The following is a 15,110-nucleotide window of genomic DNA, read 5'->3' as shown; positions in this document are numbered from 1 at the left end:
GATTCTGAGAGCGCCTGTAAAGAAGGCACTGTGTTGTTGCTTTGTCATCTAGCGAAACATGGTCACAAAGCTTCACTTAAAAAATTCCAATATTGTTGTCAGGAGGTCGCCGATTTAGGCTACCTCCTGTCAAAGGAGGGAAGACGGTTGACACCTGAACGAATAAAGACCATTTCTGGCATGTCTGTCCCAAACACGCAGAAGGAAGTTAGAGCCCTGATAGGTATGGCTTCTTACTGTAGATTGTGGCTCCCTAACTTTTCGTTAACGATTAAACCAATGCTGGCTTTGACAAAGAAGGGCATTTCTTTGCCATTGCCATGGACTTTGGAACACCAGATAGCATTTGATTTGCTCAAATCCGCGCTGTGTTCGGCACCGGTTTTAGGAACTCCGAATTATGACAAGGCCTTTGTGTTGTATGTGCATGAACGTGATGGATGTGCTTTGGCTGTGTTAACGCAGGAACATGGAGAGAAGAATAGGCCATGCGGCTATTTCACATCCGCCCTTGATCCTGTTGCATGCGCTTTGCCGAGATGTTTGAGAGCTGCTGCTGCTGCGTCTGTAAAACAGAGGGAGGGAATGGTCCTGGGTCATGCGTTAACCCTAATGGTACCTCACTCAGTAGATATTTTATTGAATAGAACTCAAACGCAACGCCTCACTTCTGCATGATTGACAAGATATGAACTAATCTTGTTTGCCCCCACATTCAAATTCAGAGGTGTTGTGTATTAAATCCGGCTGGACTTTTACCTGTCCCGCAAGACACTGTTGATGGTGACAAAACGTCACACGATTGCCTTTATGTGACAGAAGAAGAGACTAAAGGCAGAATCGATCTGAAAGACACGCCTTTGAATAGCCCACAAGGAGAGCTATTTTGTGATGGCTCTTGTTTTAAACTTCTGAACGGTACATCCACGGCTGCTTACGCCGTCACTACTTTAAACACGATTGTGGAAACCAAAAGAATTATGCATAATTCCGCGCAGGCCGCAGAAATGATAGCGTTAACTCGAGCTTGTGAACTTTCTGAAGGGCTTACAGTAAATATATATACCGATAGTCAGTATGCTTTTGGGGTGGTCCACAACTTCGGTAGACTTTGGAAAGAACAAGGTTTCTTGACATCGCACGGAACGAAAATTCAGCATGGCCCTTTAATAGTGCGATTACTTTCAGGACTCGCACTCCCTGTTCAGTTAGCTATTATAAAATGTTTAGAACATCAAAAGGTTACAGATGATGTAGGAAAAGGGATTGCTTTCGCTGATCAGATAGCTAAACAAACTGCCACTGATTCCAGTTCAGAAATGTATGCTGTAAGAGAAACTGTAAATATTTGCACTTTTTGGTGAAAGTATCGATGCTGTAAAAGACATTCAAGCAGATGCTACCATAGAGGAAACTAAGAGATGGCTCGAGGGTGCAGGGAGACTGGATGATGATGGGTGTTGGGTGGACAATATTGAAAGAAAATGGTTACTCCCTGACGCCTACATTACAATGATGGTTATTATGGCTCACGGTCCGACACATGTTTGTGCGCGTAAATTGACTAAAATGCTACACAGTGTATGGGCCAATGATAACATTTTCAAAACTGCAGAGCGTTTTGTCCAAGGGTGCATGGTCCGCTTGCAGCACAATGTAGGAAAAGGTACCTCGACTCCTAGAGGAAGTTTTGCTCCACCTTCTGTCCCGTTTGAGGTTATTCACTTTGATTTTATTGAAATGGAACGTTGTAACAATCTTAAATATGTGTTGGTTGTCATTTGTGCCTTTAGTAAGTGGGTTGAGGCCTTCCCGGTTAGAGATGCAACGGCCACAACCAAGGCAAAAACTCTGTTGAAAGAGTTTTTTCCTAGGTTCGGGCTGCCGAAAGTCATCTGGTCGGATAATGGGCCACACTTTATCTCTACTATAATCCTATAAATTTGCAAAGGATTACAGATTGATAAACTGTTCTGTTAGGGAGAATTCTCTGTAAGGCTAATTTACCAAACCTAGTGAGTCCCCCAGCAGCTTTGCTGGATTTTTGGGGTTTATTTTTTTCTCTCCTGCTAAGAGTGAGATTCTTTTTGCTCCCACTCTTAGACATGATTTGAGGTGTTCCTTTAACTTTCCATGTGTTTTATGGGCTATGGGGTCTTTTACTCCATAGGGTCTCATGTGTTTTTTTGATGTGGGTTGGACAGCACCCTCCGTGCCGTAACCCAGGGGTGTCGTACCGACCCCCCAACATAGACTCCATACACTGGGACTGACTACTGTCTCCCAGGGCATGTAAAGTCAACATTGGCATTGCTAGTCCCAAATTATGAACAGAAACCAGTACAAACCATCATATTGTGGACGTACTGGTCGGGGCAATTCGAAAGGGGTCCGTTGTTCGAGGGGGCACGTCTCCGTCCCCCCGATCGAGTTTTGGCTGGTGGCAGTAGATACTACTTTTTATATTCGACCGCGAATATATCTCTATGGGATTTCCCCATTGTTCCAGGCTATCAACTTTAATTATTTAATTCTTATAGCCTCGAACATACGTCCGGTTTATTTATTTAATATTAATTCACCGGTTGGTATTTTTTTGCCAGAACTCGATTCTAAAATGGCGTTTGCGTTCTCTTCTGTGACTCCAACCCAAGTCGAGCCCTTTGTTCCACTTTTTGGTGGGCTTCTCCACAGAAGCCTCCAAAAGTGGTGCCACTCTGTCTGGGTACCAGAGGGAGTGTGGGAGGGGGTTTAGGCACCCTGGACTGAGTTACCTTGGTAACTCAAGTCGCACTCTTGTGTGATTGCCCTAAGTGGTGAGCCGGCCGGCTCACCACTTAGCATGTTTGATTGACAGCTAGGCTGATTGAATGGGGGTATGCTGCATAAAAGCAGGGCTTTGGGGACTGGAACTTCAGAAGTCGCCACAGGACCTAAGAATCCGAGGAGGGAGAAGCTGAGCCGGCCTGCAACGATGACACCACCAGTGGAGCCCTGCTGAACTGTCTCACCACTTTTCCCAACGACAGAGGAGATCTCCAGCCCGGAGAGTCTTTTTCCTTCGACTGGTGGGGATAACCAGTCTACCTTCTTTTCGCCTTCCTGGAGCATCTCGTGGCCACCTTGCCTGTGCCAAGCACCCCGGCAACCAGGATTCCACGTTTTCACCACTACCGCGAACCAAAAGGGTAGTACCTTTGTACCGGAGAACTCTGCGGCTGGTTTCTTCCCTGGCAGTGCAACGACCTTCATCTTTCCTCCACGACGAGATCTTCTCTTCCTCTGGACGACGCTGTGACTTGCACCCGCTGTCAGGAACAACTGCCCCCACTGGAGGATACTCTCCATTTAAGGTACCGTGTTCCGCCTGGCTTCCCTTGCAAATGATTGAACGGGGTGTATTAAATCCTCGTCTCTCGAACCTGGGTTAGCCTGGGACACCTTAGCTAACTTTTCTGAACTGAACTAAACCTTTTTCGAACTACCTCTACAAACTTCGAAGACTCTGTGTAACTGTCTGATCTTGGGCACCTTCCGCCTGGCTCCCTTGAAAGGGGGCCTGGCACCTAAACTTCCTCGCTCACCAGTAGACTGTGCCTTCCTAACTTGCTGTGGTTCTTTAAAAAGTGTTTAGTGTGTATGCTTCCATAATTCTGCTTTTCCCTCCCTTTTTATTTAACTTGTTGGAGTGCCATCGAACGTTAAGCGCTCACCACTGTCTGGAAATAAGTGGTGTTAACTAAGGCTTGTCCAACAAGTAATCGGGGATGTACATATGATAATAGTGATTGTGTTTTGAACTTATCTTACCAATTTAGTGCGAGTGTGTTTTATAAGTGTGTGTTAAATAAATAATTATATACTGTAACACCAAAGCTCTGGTCAGTGTTTGTTTGTGCTACTATGTCTTTGTACCTATTGTGTATACTCTGCATACTGCCTAACTCTTCTTGAGGGAAGTCTGACTGCTCAGCCACAGCTACCAAGTGAATCTGTGTGGTACAGACTGCTACCAAGTGGGTTTACTGCCAAACACCTCTAGTCTTAAATCTTTTGCAGTGGTCCCTAAGGGAACTGCACAGGTTTCTGCCTAACAGGTTCCATTCGGCCAGACATGCCCAAAGTGCCGGATTAGTGTAAAGGCATAACGGCATTATAAAGAACAAGCTCGCTAAGACGTGCGCTGGCACCAAGCTAAAATGGCCGGACGCCTTACCGATCGTGTTACTGTCGATGAGAACAACCCCTCAAACTAAGACTGGGCTCTCTCCCTTTGAGGTGGTAATGGGGAGACCTGCTAATATTTGGGGTTTGCCAAAAAGCAATTCTTTGCGGGATATGGAAAATGTGCTTTTTTCAGATTACTGTAACCAGTTGACTAAAAATCTGTTTTCAATTTATCACCAGGTGCGAGAGGCATTACCTGTACATTACGAGGGTCCCGGTCACAGTCTACGACCGGGGGACTGGATCCTCACGAAGGTTTTTGAGAGGTCGTCTTGCCTTGCACCTCGGTGGAGGGGTCCCTACCAAGTCCTGCTAGTCACTCAGACTGCTGTGCGGGTAGCGGGTCTTAAGAACTGGATCCATGAGACGCACACCAAACGGATCCCACAGCCCGTGCCATACGATACAGAAGATTCAGAATCCCTTCCCACTGCTGTAACTGGCGTGCCTGAAACAGCAACAACCAACAAGGGAGAATCGGAGACCGCGCCCGAATCCGCAAGGCCAGACAAAACGGCCATCTTGTCTCCGCACTCCCCAACAGTGGAACTTCCGGATCAATCCTTTTCTGATCCCATTTCTGTTCATTCGCCACTTCCAGGAGGAAGTGACGACACTTTGTCCTCACCAGAAACTGTGAAATATAATTTGCGTCCAAGGAAGTAAACGTACAGCATGGTCTGACTGCGCGATTGAGAACAAAAATCATTTGAGGACTTGTCTTTTGGCCCGACTGTACGGAAAGATTCTGTTAGCTAAGGGTTGTGGGAAAAGACATTAAGAAGATGCGCGACTGGAGTCGCCAGCAAACGAACAATTGGTGTTTTTCGGTTGAAGACTACAATGCCTGCACCCGCTACCGCCCGTACCAAACTTTTAGATAAATATGTGACTAGCAGAGACAATGATCAAGCATGTAAGGGGACCCCCAAAGTGTATTGTTGCCTTTTTGTGATAATAACTGGATTTTTAGTAACTGTTGGTTTTGGGTTATGGTATCTGGAGGAAGCATATCCGCTAGAGGACTTTTTACCTATTGAAAATGTATCTGTTATCCCCACTACTTCCGTGCAATTGCATACATTATCGCCTAGAGAGTCTTCGCATAGACGGAACTATCAGAATAATACCCTTTTGTTAATTATGAATGCCACTCATGCAATTTTAAATAGAACCAATTGTTGGATCTGTTCACATCTACCGCAACGTTGGTATATTCATCCTTTACCCTTTGACAACTGCCTGTTACGCTTCTCTTAGAGCACTATTCTTTGGCCAGTGGAATGACAGCATCTCAGGGAACTTTGATGGTACAAATTTAAATAGTTTTGAAAAACATGTTTTGATGCCCCTGGGATGCTCGCTTTTTGCAAATAGAAGTAAGCCAAACGTTGCTTCTGTTAGGCCCTCTGATAGATTGTCTCGTCCTTTTCAGTCTTTAATCTCTTTCAAAATGGCTCCTATAGGCAATAAGGATGCCACGCCTCCATCTTATTCTGTTAACCATAGCCCCGATTCAGTATCCTTCTACAGAGGAATGGAACACGGTCAATGGGTAATTTTAGAAAGTGTGCCAACGTTGCAAATTTGACTAGTGAGAACAGAACTCTGTACGTAGGCTAACCTGTCTATTTTGTTTTTCGGTGATGTGGCATTTCCATGGTTGCCCAGGGATTGGCAAGGAACCTGCTATTTAGGGATTCTACTACCTGGGGTATTTATTGCCAGTACTGCAGATGTTTCGAAAACTCATCCACGACGAGGTGTGAAAGGGGATACTCCAGCACAAACTCTAGGAGATATCATGAAATCCTTTGTGCCATTCTTTGGCCAAATTACGAATTCAGAAGATATCAGGGGACTGGCTAGAGTATTGGAGAGAACCATCAATCGGACCACTGACATACTCTATAATATGACGTTAGAACAGAAAGTGATAAGATTAGTGGCTCTTCAGAACCGGATGGCATTAGATGCCATTCTAGCCGAGCGTGGAGGAGTATGTAAATTAGTGGGGTCCGCTTGCTGCGTTTACGTACCAGACTCCTCTCCAACGATCTTTAGGGCTATCCAAAATCTACATGTTCTTAGTTCAGAAGTACATGTTCCTGAGGGAAACTGGGAACTTAGTGCATGGTTTTGGGACCTCCTACGGTCATGGGGATGGAAGTTGTTTTCGGCCCTGCTGATTATCTTGGGAAGTTTTCTGTTTCTTTGCTGTTGTATACAGTGTCTCCCTGGTATATGCTCAGTATTAGGGGGATGTTGCGCGCAAGCAACAAGTGTATTAGGGCATTAAATATACGCCCCAGAGAAGGTTTCCAAAGAGTATGTGTTAAAAGAAACTCTTGTGTCTGATCAAATGGCAATAGATATGTCAGACAATGATTCGGGATGTATAGATGTTGAAATGTGGAGTTAGTCGCAAAGTGATTGAAGGTAGTTTAGCGCTTGGCATAGGCCAAAAGGAGGGTTTGTTAGAACTGATATAATATTGTTTCGTCCTCATTGTATATGTTGGCCTATGTCCAGTCGCTTTGCGAGGAAATCCGTATTACAAGGTCGTGACCTAAAGTGAATCGAGCCTCCATTTTAGGTTAGAACCGCCATTTTAGCTTATTGTACAAAGTCACCCTGTAGTCTAAAATGGCAGTCTCGTATGCTCTTGTTCTTGCCTTAACCTCTTCAACCTCTGTAGGAGGGTTAATGTCCAACCTGCCTTCAGGCTACATGTTAGGGTCATGTAGACCTTTTCCTTCGTTGACCTCGGAATCAGGGGATTACTTGAATCAGCAATGTTAACCTACAAGTATACAAGAACAATAATGCTATCCAAATACGACATGCGAAACATTTGTTTAATCTGTATTAAAGCAATATGTAAAGAGTGTAACGTTAAATTAGAGAATAGTAATGTTTGTTAGTAAATGTATTTAAAAGTAAACCGCTTGCACGAGATATGTAAATTAGGAAACGAACCTGGCGCAACCCTATCCCAGTGTATAATTAACTTGTAAGAGACTGGACATCATTATAACAAACTGTATAAATATGCTGATGTCCAGCTAGCAAATTCTGCTCACTGCTCACATTGAACCCTGCTGGTGGTCTCTGTGATGTATTGACAGCCAAATAGCTATTTGTGTACTTTGTTCGATACTGTTCAGTTTTTGTAATAAAGATTCTGGGAATCTTTACAAGCCTGTGTCGGTGTATTTTCCTCTGCATGGTGTAAAAGCCTTAATATTGTATTTTTCTGATTCCACAATCTGAGTCGCTTTCCTTGCCATTAACAAAATCCGCTCCTTTGTGGAATAATCATGAACCGCCACCAGGACATCCCTCGGTCTCGCCCCCGATTCTATCCTCTGGGGACCAACCCTTTGTACTCTATCCAGGTGAATATCTGCCTGATTCTCTGGGTCCAGGTCGTCTGTGCTGTGAAAATATTGCCAACCGCAGCCCTAAGATCTTTGTCCATTACCTCCTCAGGCAAAGCTTTTATGTGGATATTCGATCTTCTAGACCTGTTTTCACGATCCTCTGCCTGAATAAATGTGTTGCGGTTGCCAGCTGCTCCAGAAGCATATCCGATTTCCTAGAGTCATCTGCTAGCTCTTGTATAGCCCTCTCATTGGTGTCGACTCTTTCTTCCATTTTATTAACGTCCCTCTTTATGTCTTGCAAGGTTTCTGCCAAGTCCTCCCTCATCTTGTCCTTCTGCCTCTGCACTGCATCTGCAATTTCATCCCCAAAATCAGTGAAGTACTGCTTCAAGACTGCCGTGGTTACAGATTGATCTATTCCCTCTTGCTGTCGAGTATCTCCCTTATCAGTTTGTCCCGGGGTACCTTCTGCACTCTGCAAACTCGAGTCCTGAGTTTTCTTGGTAGCTTTAGGATGTGGGATTGCTTCTTTGCCTCTTGTTTTGGGCATTGCACTCTTTTCAGGTGACCACTCCTCACAGCGATAAAGATATTATATGCAGCAGAGCCCCAGATTCCAAAAAAAAGAGTTCTCAACTGTTGTCTGCAATGGCGCTTATGCAGGAAGTCTCTAAAAGCTCATTAGCTGTATAAGCCAGAGGGATATTAAACTATTGTAACTGGGCGTTGTAGTAGAGGTTGTATGGGGAGCTCTTATTGGAAGCACAGCAAGAGACTAGAGGACTGCTTGCCACAATATCCCACACTCATGTAGATATTATACTTCAAGGGTAAGATGCACGTTTGCTGCCTTCAAGTTACTTGGGTAACACCAGGCAGATGCCGCCAGTGCATTTCACTGTCTTCCTTCTCAATCGCCAGTCTGCGCCTGCGGCTGTTGTAAACACTAAAAGGCAACAAATCAATTAGTTTTTTGTTAACATATGCAGGCAGGTTTTCCCAACTGGAGACCTCAAACAATTTTGAAAGGGACCTCTGCATTTCCTTCTGGCCATAGCTGTGTTTCAGAGAGAACAACCATGGCAGGATAAGAATCGTTCTTAAGGCAAAATAAGATGATAAATCACCTTATTTGGGAATTACTCATTCTGTTTCTCTTCAAGAGTCCCTAGGAACAGTTGCCAACATCTGGCAAAGTATAAACTAATGTGTGCTCTATGTAGAACTTCTTCTGCAACCTAAGCATCGTGACATGTACTTCTTGTTGGTTTAAGAGCTGGGGAAACCATTAAAGTTTTGTCAAACCCGAGTTGTCCCCATGCCAAGAACTACTGTCCGTTTCTTTGTCTGGATTTAGGGGTGGTGTATGAAATGTAATCCCATCAGTGTTAAAGATGTATTAATATAACCAGCAGCATTAACCCACTCTGTCACCCAATAACATTGCCACCCATGCCGTGCAAACCATGTACAATGATGGTAACAAAGAGCGATACAAGTACAATCAACAGTGGTGCATACTTTGAGGTCCGTCCTTGGATTATGGCTAATGGTCCTGAGCACAGCATGGCATCCTGGGAGAGCAGGCTGTTCCTGTAATCTGCACACTGCGACAGCGAATCCTGCTTGTCGGAGACAAGATTCCTAATAAATAAGGAGAAAGGGAAAGGGACAAAGAAATGTTAGATAGCAGACATGGACAACCAGCCGTGCACAGGGCGGTGCTACAGGCAACAAATGAAACATATTTAGCTCCATTCATGTCTTGCCTTTATTTTACATCCTGGTGTAGCAGGGTCAAAAGTGCACAAGTAAAATGCTGAAAACACAGTGGAAAAATCTCTGCTACCACCCGCCCATCCTGGACACATTGCAATTGAAACCCCAAAGGTGTAAAATAAAAGGTTGGAAGTATGTTAAGCATCTTAACCGCACTTCATTTTAAAGTAATGTGTACAGCTTTATAAATACAAGAAATTCACCAAGGAAGACTGTCTCCCTTTCAAGGTAGTCTTATGGACTCATCCGTTTCCCAATAAGAATGTGCAAAAAGCAGGGGAAGTAAAGCAGAGGGCTTTACTTACCTCAAGGAAGTCAGCAGTCAAAAACAAAGCAAAAAGAAAGGGTGTCCCATATAAGACTATGGGAGGAAAGCAGCAAGAAGAACATCTTTCCTAACATTCACATTACTCTGTATGTGTGGACTTTGCGAACATGGGCTGAATTAGCTTGACCTCAATATCTGGTTTCAGTTACTTCGACCTATTGTCTTAAAGTTGGTGTTGTACCCAGGACTAAGAATGACACAATCTTACAAAGGTTTCGCAGTTGTGTGCCTAACAGATAGACATGCTTTGGATGTTCCAATGTTTAAAGTCATCAGAAAGTAACTTGTGACACAGTCACATGTGGGAGGCTAGGGGATTAAAGTTGAGTGCCCCTGGGGTCCGGGCACTGCCTCCTTTTCCATGATACGGACAGAAGACGTGGTCTATGGGAGATCATCCAGCTCCTTCATCCCATCCGTAGCCGTGTTTGTAGGAAATCCACGAGAACCCTGTTATGGCCGCAGAATCAGACAAGGTGTGTAGAAAGGAGAAACGAGAAGGAAACACGCAGCGGGAACCCACAAGCCACGTGTTAACTCTAAGGGTCCAGTTTATGTAAGGAGAGATGTTAGCAAGCACAACTCTCTGAAAATTCACACGGTGCCACTTGCAGAAGACCACAGTGGCCAGTGTGCATCATCGGGGAAAATGTCAGAAACCATACTGTGGAGAGAATCCAGAAGGAGCGTCTGGTGCCCTTGATGGGGAGTTGGCTGACTGGTGCTGCTGTAAAACACATTTCTTACTAGCGGGCAGCCACCATCTAATATCAGTGCGAGGTGCAGCAATGCAGACCACTTAGCGAAAACCTAACTTGCACAGAGTTGACCAAATCATCAAACTTACTTTCACAAAGCTGACACTGATCACACATTTACACGGTCCGGGCCAAGCCTTGGTACGCTGTATATGAGAAGCATAAAAGCAGGCAAAGGTGGTAGATGGAGTGCGGAAGTGCAGGAGAGACAAGGGCAGAGTAGAACATGGTGTAGCAGCGAGGAGGTGGAGAGGGGAAATAGAGAGAAGAAAAAGAATGAAGAGTAGGAGGTGGAGATGAGAAGAGGAGGAGTGAAGAGATAGTAGCGGTGGGGAAAGAAAATTAGAAAGAAAGAAAAAGAGGATGGAGGAGGAAGAACATCAGGAGGTGCATGGAAGGGAAGGAGCTGAAGGCAACAAAGACCAAGAGAAGAAAGCGAGAGAAAGAGGAAGACCGGACGAAAGACAGTGGGAAGGAGCAGGATAGCCAGCAGGCAAAGAACAAGCAGTGAGAGGGACAGGTAGAGAGAAGGTGTCAGATCAAGATCAGGCAGAGGGAAGGAAACATTTGAGGAGAAAGGAAACTAACCTGGCAAAGTTTCAAGTTCTTCACCAACTGAGCTAAATGGGATTCCTGAAGTGGTGGAGGAGCTGTAGAAACAAACTTGCTTTTTACCACCAGGAATGGAAAGCTGACAGTACCCTGGGGTCGAAACAACTGCATATTTGCTGACCCCCCATTGGAAGATCTGAGGGTACCAAGTGGGGTGTTTGGCAGGAGTGTCCAGGTGGACCACTGCGTGACCCGACAAAATCATCCGCAACCAAGAAAGATACAGAGTCAAGGAAGAAGTGTTGGGGACATTATAAATCACAGCGTCTGAGTGACACATTTGCCTGCCGAGAATGCAGACAGTAGCTAGGGAGGGTGAAGAATGTACAGAGGACCACAGTCCTAAGGAGACCTGGGGAAATGGGGGCAGGTAGAGGGAACCAGGATGTGTTGATTATGCTAATTCCAACAAACGCTGCAGGCTAACCTAATGGCTTATTTATGTGGCCAAAATAAATCAGAGAGTGAATTTGTAATCAGTCTCAAGTGAGCCGATGATAACTTAGCCGTAGCCTTGATAATCTATGATTGTGTCCGAGTGACATCTTCAGCGAACCCAATAATCAGTTTTATGAAGTTACGCTGAGAGCACTACAGCTGACTACATCCCATATTTGTGAGAACTTTTTGAGCAGGCTCATTGGTCTGGGCCTGCCTGAGTGAGTAGACTTTATTGCAGTCTGTCTGGCAAGCCCGATGTTAAACATGCACCGTTCATGGGGTTTTCATTCTAGAGTACTGGCAGAGTCCGGCTACTGCTTTAGTTGTGGGGGATCACAGGATCATGCTCAGCTTTCACACTGCATACATGTTTCACAACATGCTCAAACAGTCAATTTTCTACAACATGGTTAGTCACTTACCACGTGGAGAGAGATGGGTTGAAGCAGTAGGCTTTTCCATTGGACAAGCTGAGCACTGGAATACCTCTCTGAGTTAGCAGCGTCTGTAAAATCGTTGTGTCAGCCTCTGCGAAAAAGCAAATTACCTTAATGGTAGAAAAATGCAGGGCATAAACCAAACAAGTTAAGAAACGTTGTTCGAAAGCTGGCCACTAATTGAATTACAGAGGGAGAACATAGCTGCCCAAGAACTAACACAATACAGTCCTTGCAACCCTGGGCTGCGGATTTAAAGTTTGTCTTTGCCAGTAGTTTTTGAATTAGCTAGTACAACGTTAAAAAGTCCAATACACACACACTAACCTTAACAAGTTATATAAACATGTAAAGCGTATTTATAAAAAGCAGCGTCTATCAATTAAAAAAGAATACAAAAAAGGAAAAATGCACATAGAAGCATTTTTTTTACTTTTTAAACTTAAAGAATAAATAAAACATGCAAGGTACTCAACTTTCTGCGTTAACTGCTGTGTTCTTCGTCCTAACCGGCATCTTTGCGGAATAAAGTCCTAAACTGTGCCCTTACCGAGTGGCCCTGAATGTTTTTGTTTTTCCTTAATGATCTACCAATTCTTATTCAAATAGGTCCACATCTTTGGCTTTATCTGGGACCCACCTCCGATATGACCCCCGAGAGGCACAAACTCCCTCAGCGTTAATGTTCCCTATACAAGTAACTTCACACATTTAGTGCATTTGCTTCACTGGTTGATAGCAGACCTTTACCTATGTGTATCAAGTGGGATACAAGCTTGCTGTATCCCGATGGAGGCTCTCGAAGACACCTATGTAGTAAAATCTAGTACCCAGTCAGTCACACAGCTATACTTTGTTCCTATGAGTAAATGGGGCATTGGTGTTGCCATATATATGGCCATGAATTCTACCTGAAGAAATGTAACAGAGCTAAGACGAGATGCTGGCCATCTGACACCTGGATGGTGTTAGTGTCTGTGATGATGTAAGTGTGGCCCGGCAAGATAGCACATGGGCAACGTGCTCGTCTTGGAAACAAGACAACATACTAAGAGGCTGGAATACGGCATGAAGCTCAATATAAAAGCATAATTTCATTTGTTAAAAAACGTTATCCCTGGTAAAAGCCCGTGATTTTCTTATCTTTTTCCTGACTTATTCAACAACCCTTATTTCTCTGATGGATCCTAATACAAGGCCACATCAAGGTAGTGATTCCTATGTGCCCACTGAGAGATTGCTCAGGTTGTCAAAGCCACAATGTATATTGTGAGAGTAACTTCACATTGTTATCTCTTGACTCAATTGCTTGGTGGCAGAGAGATATATCTTAGGATTCATCTCTCTGTATGCAAAGGGAATATGTAGAAGGCAACCTTGTTTTAGAAATGCAGTGTGAATTCTCCAGCTTAACAGTGGTCACTTTATTTGAAAGGAAACTGATGAAGCCACATATGGTTATGGAAATTGCCTCCCCAGAGTGCAGAGCAGCAGCTGGACCTGAGCAGATCTGGCTAGAGTGTGACTGGGATGTTGGATTCTTGAATGGAACCCACATCCTGTGCTTGACCATGAAGAAGCACAGTCAAGTTTGAATGTGGTGATCACGGTAATTGGGGGGCTGCTGTAGGTTTGAAAAGAAGCGCCGCCTGATTGGAAGAAGAGTTAACACGCAGCTAGCACTTTTCCTATGTAATCTGGTTGTCTGCACCAACACTTTTGTCCAACCTCGACTACTTACGTAGCACAAGAGGAAGCCAATCCCAAGTGGGCGTAGTGGACCTCGACTCGGCCGTCGAACAGTCTTGCTCGTCCCTTGAAGGGGCCAGTTCAGCTCCGGACGTGACGTCAGGCATCGTATAAATACCACATCATTACGCCCCATACCTCAGTTCCTACCTTTTTTACTGTGTTTGAACATTGCAGAGGAAAACTAGGAAAACTATGGGAGGCTAGGCTAACTAGCCTGTAAAAACATAACAATGGGAAACATCCTAACGGGGAGACCCCGCAGAATTAGAAAATAGTACGATTTTTTGTCTTTTTTTTTTTTTAAACAACAAGCCACTAGCCAGATTTAAGCAGTCACCTCAGAGCCATCACCTTCGCATGGACAAATGCGCCAAGCCGTAAGAACTTTCTGAGCGGGGATGGATGGGAGGTGCGATGATCTGATCTGCAGGAGAACAATCCATAGAAAGAACATTACGTTAAGTAATTTCTCCTTCAATGGATTACTTTTCTCATGCAGATTCTCATCTGATAGACTCCCCAAACAGTTAGGATGACAGAGCCGGGCAGAAAGTGCTACAGTAGCAGATTTTGAAGAACTTCCCTACCAAAACAAGCTCTTCGCTCATCTGCCTCCAACTCCCTCAGGTTCAGTCGCCTCTCCAAGCAACGAGTTGGTGGTAGATCTCTTTCTTTGGCTCGGATCTTCCTCTGGAACAGCTTCCCTGAAAATTGAGGCAAACCATCTCCAGTTCTTGAAGCACCTCAAGACCTTCCTCTTTGCTTCTACTTTCTATCCTCCTCTTCCCCTGCTGACCTCTTGACTGAAACTGCACTGGTCACCTGGCTACCCTCTGATCTTGCGCACCGGTCCCCTCCGCCGCCAGCTGCACTCCTGCACTGACTCATGGGCCATCCCTGCACTTGGGCGCTGTTTCTGTACCCCTACAGCCCTCACCAGCTCTCGACACTTGATGTCTGCTCTTACCCCATGCACTTGCCACTAGCTGGCTGCACTTTTACCTACTGTTTTATTTATTTAATTTATTTTTACAGTTTATCCTATGTATTGCACTGCCCCCTACCCCTGCCTACACTTTCCCTGCCTACACTTTCCCTTCCCCACTTCCCCTGCACTTGCGCAATCTCAATGTCACCTGCCTTAGTAAGATCGTTGTCGGTCTTCCCTCTGTTCCCCCTCCCTTGCTTTGTTGCACTTTGAAACTCTTGTGTATAGGCGTGTTATAAATGCCATATCATATCAGATCTTAAAAGGTATGCTACGGGCATTGCATTCCGGACGGAAACGCACCTCGCTTCGACTGACTGCAAATTCTTCAGGAGAACCAATTATAAAATGGCTTTTCATGAGGGGCACAGGGTACGATGGTACGTGTACATAAGGTGATCC

The 15,110-nt window shown here is 44.8% G+C and overlaps 1 protein-coding gene across 1 annotated transcript in view; it reads right to left on the bottom strand.

Moving 5' to 3' along the window:
• HIRA (histone cell cycle regulator) overlaps positions 1 to 15,110 on the bottom strand; it is a 1,376,152-nt gene that overhangs the window by 121,281 nt on the left and 1,239,761 nt on the right. Inside the window, exons 21-22 of the mRNA XM_069620059.1 lie at positions 11,954 to 12,059; positions 9,135 to 9,257 (exon numbers count right to left, since the gene is read on the bottom strand). Of these exons, the coding sequence (XP_069476160.1) occupies positions 9,135 to 9,257; positions 11,954 to 12,059 (229 nt within the window). The remainder of the gene's footprint in view (positions 1 to 9,134; positions 9,258 to 11,953; positions 12,060 to 15,110) is intronic.

The sequence above is a fragment of the Ambystoma mexicanum genome, chromosome 10, assembly GCF_040938575.1.
Source record: "Ambystoma mexicanum isolate Mex_15411 chromosome 10, UKY_AmexF1_1, whole genome shotgun sequence".
Classification (NCBI taxonomy): domain Eukaryota; kingdom Metazoa; phylum Chordata; class Amphibia; order Caudata; family Ambystomatidae; genus Ambystoma; species Ambystoma mexicanum.
The sequence above is the reverse complement of the archived record's forward strand: the minus strand, read 5'-3'. Positions and strand labels throughout refer to the sequence as shown.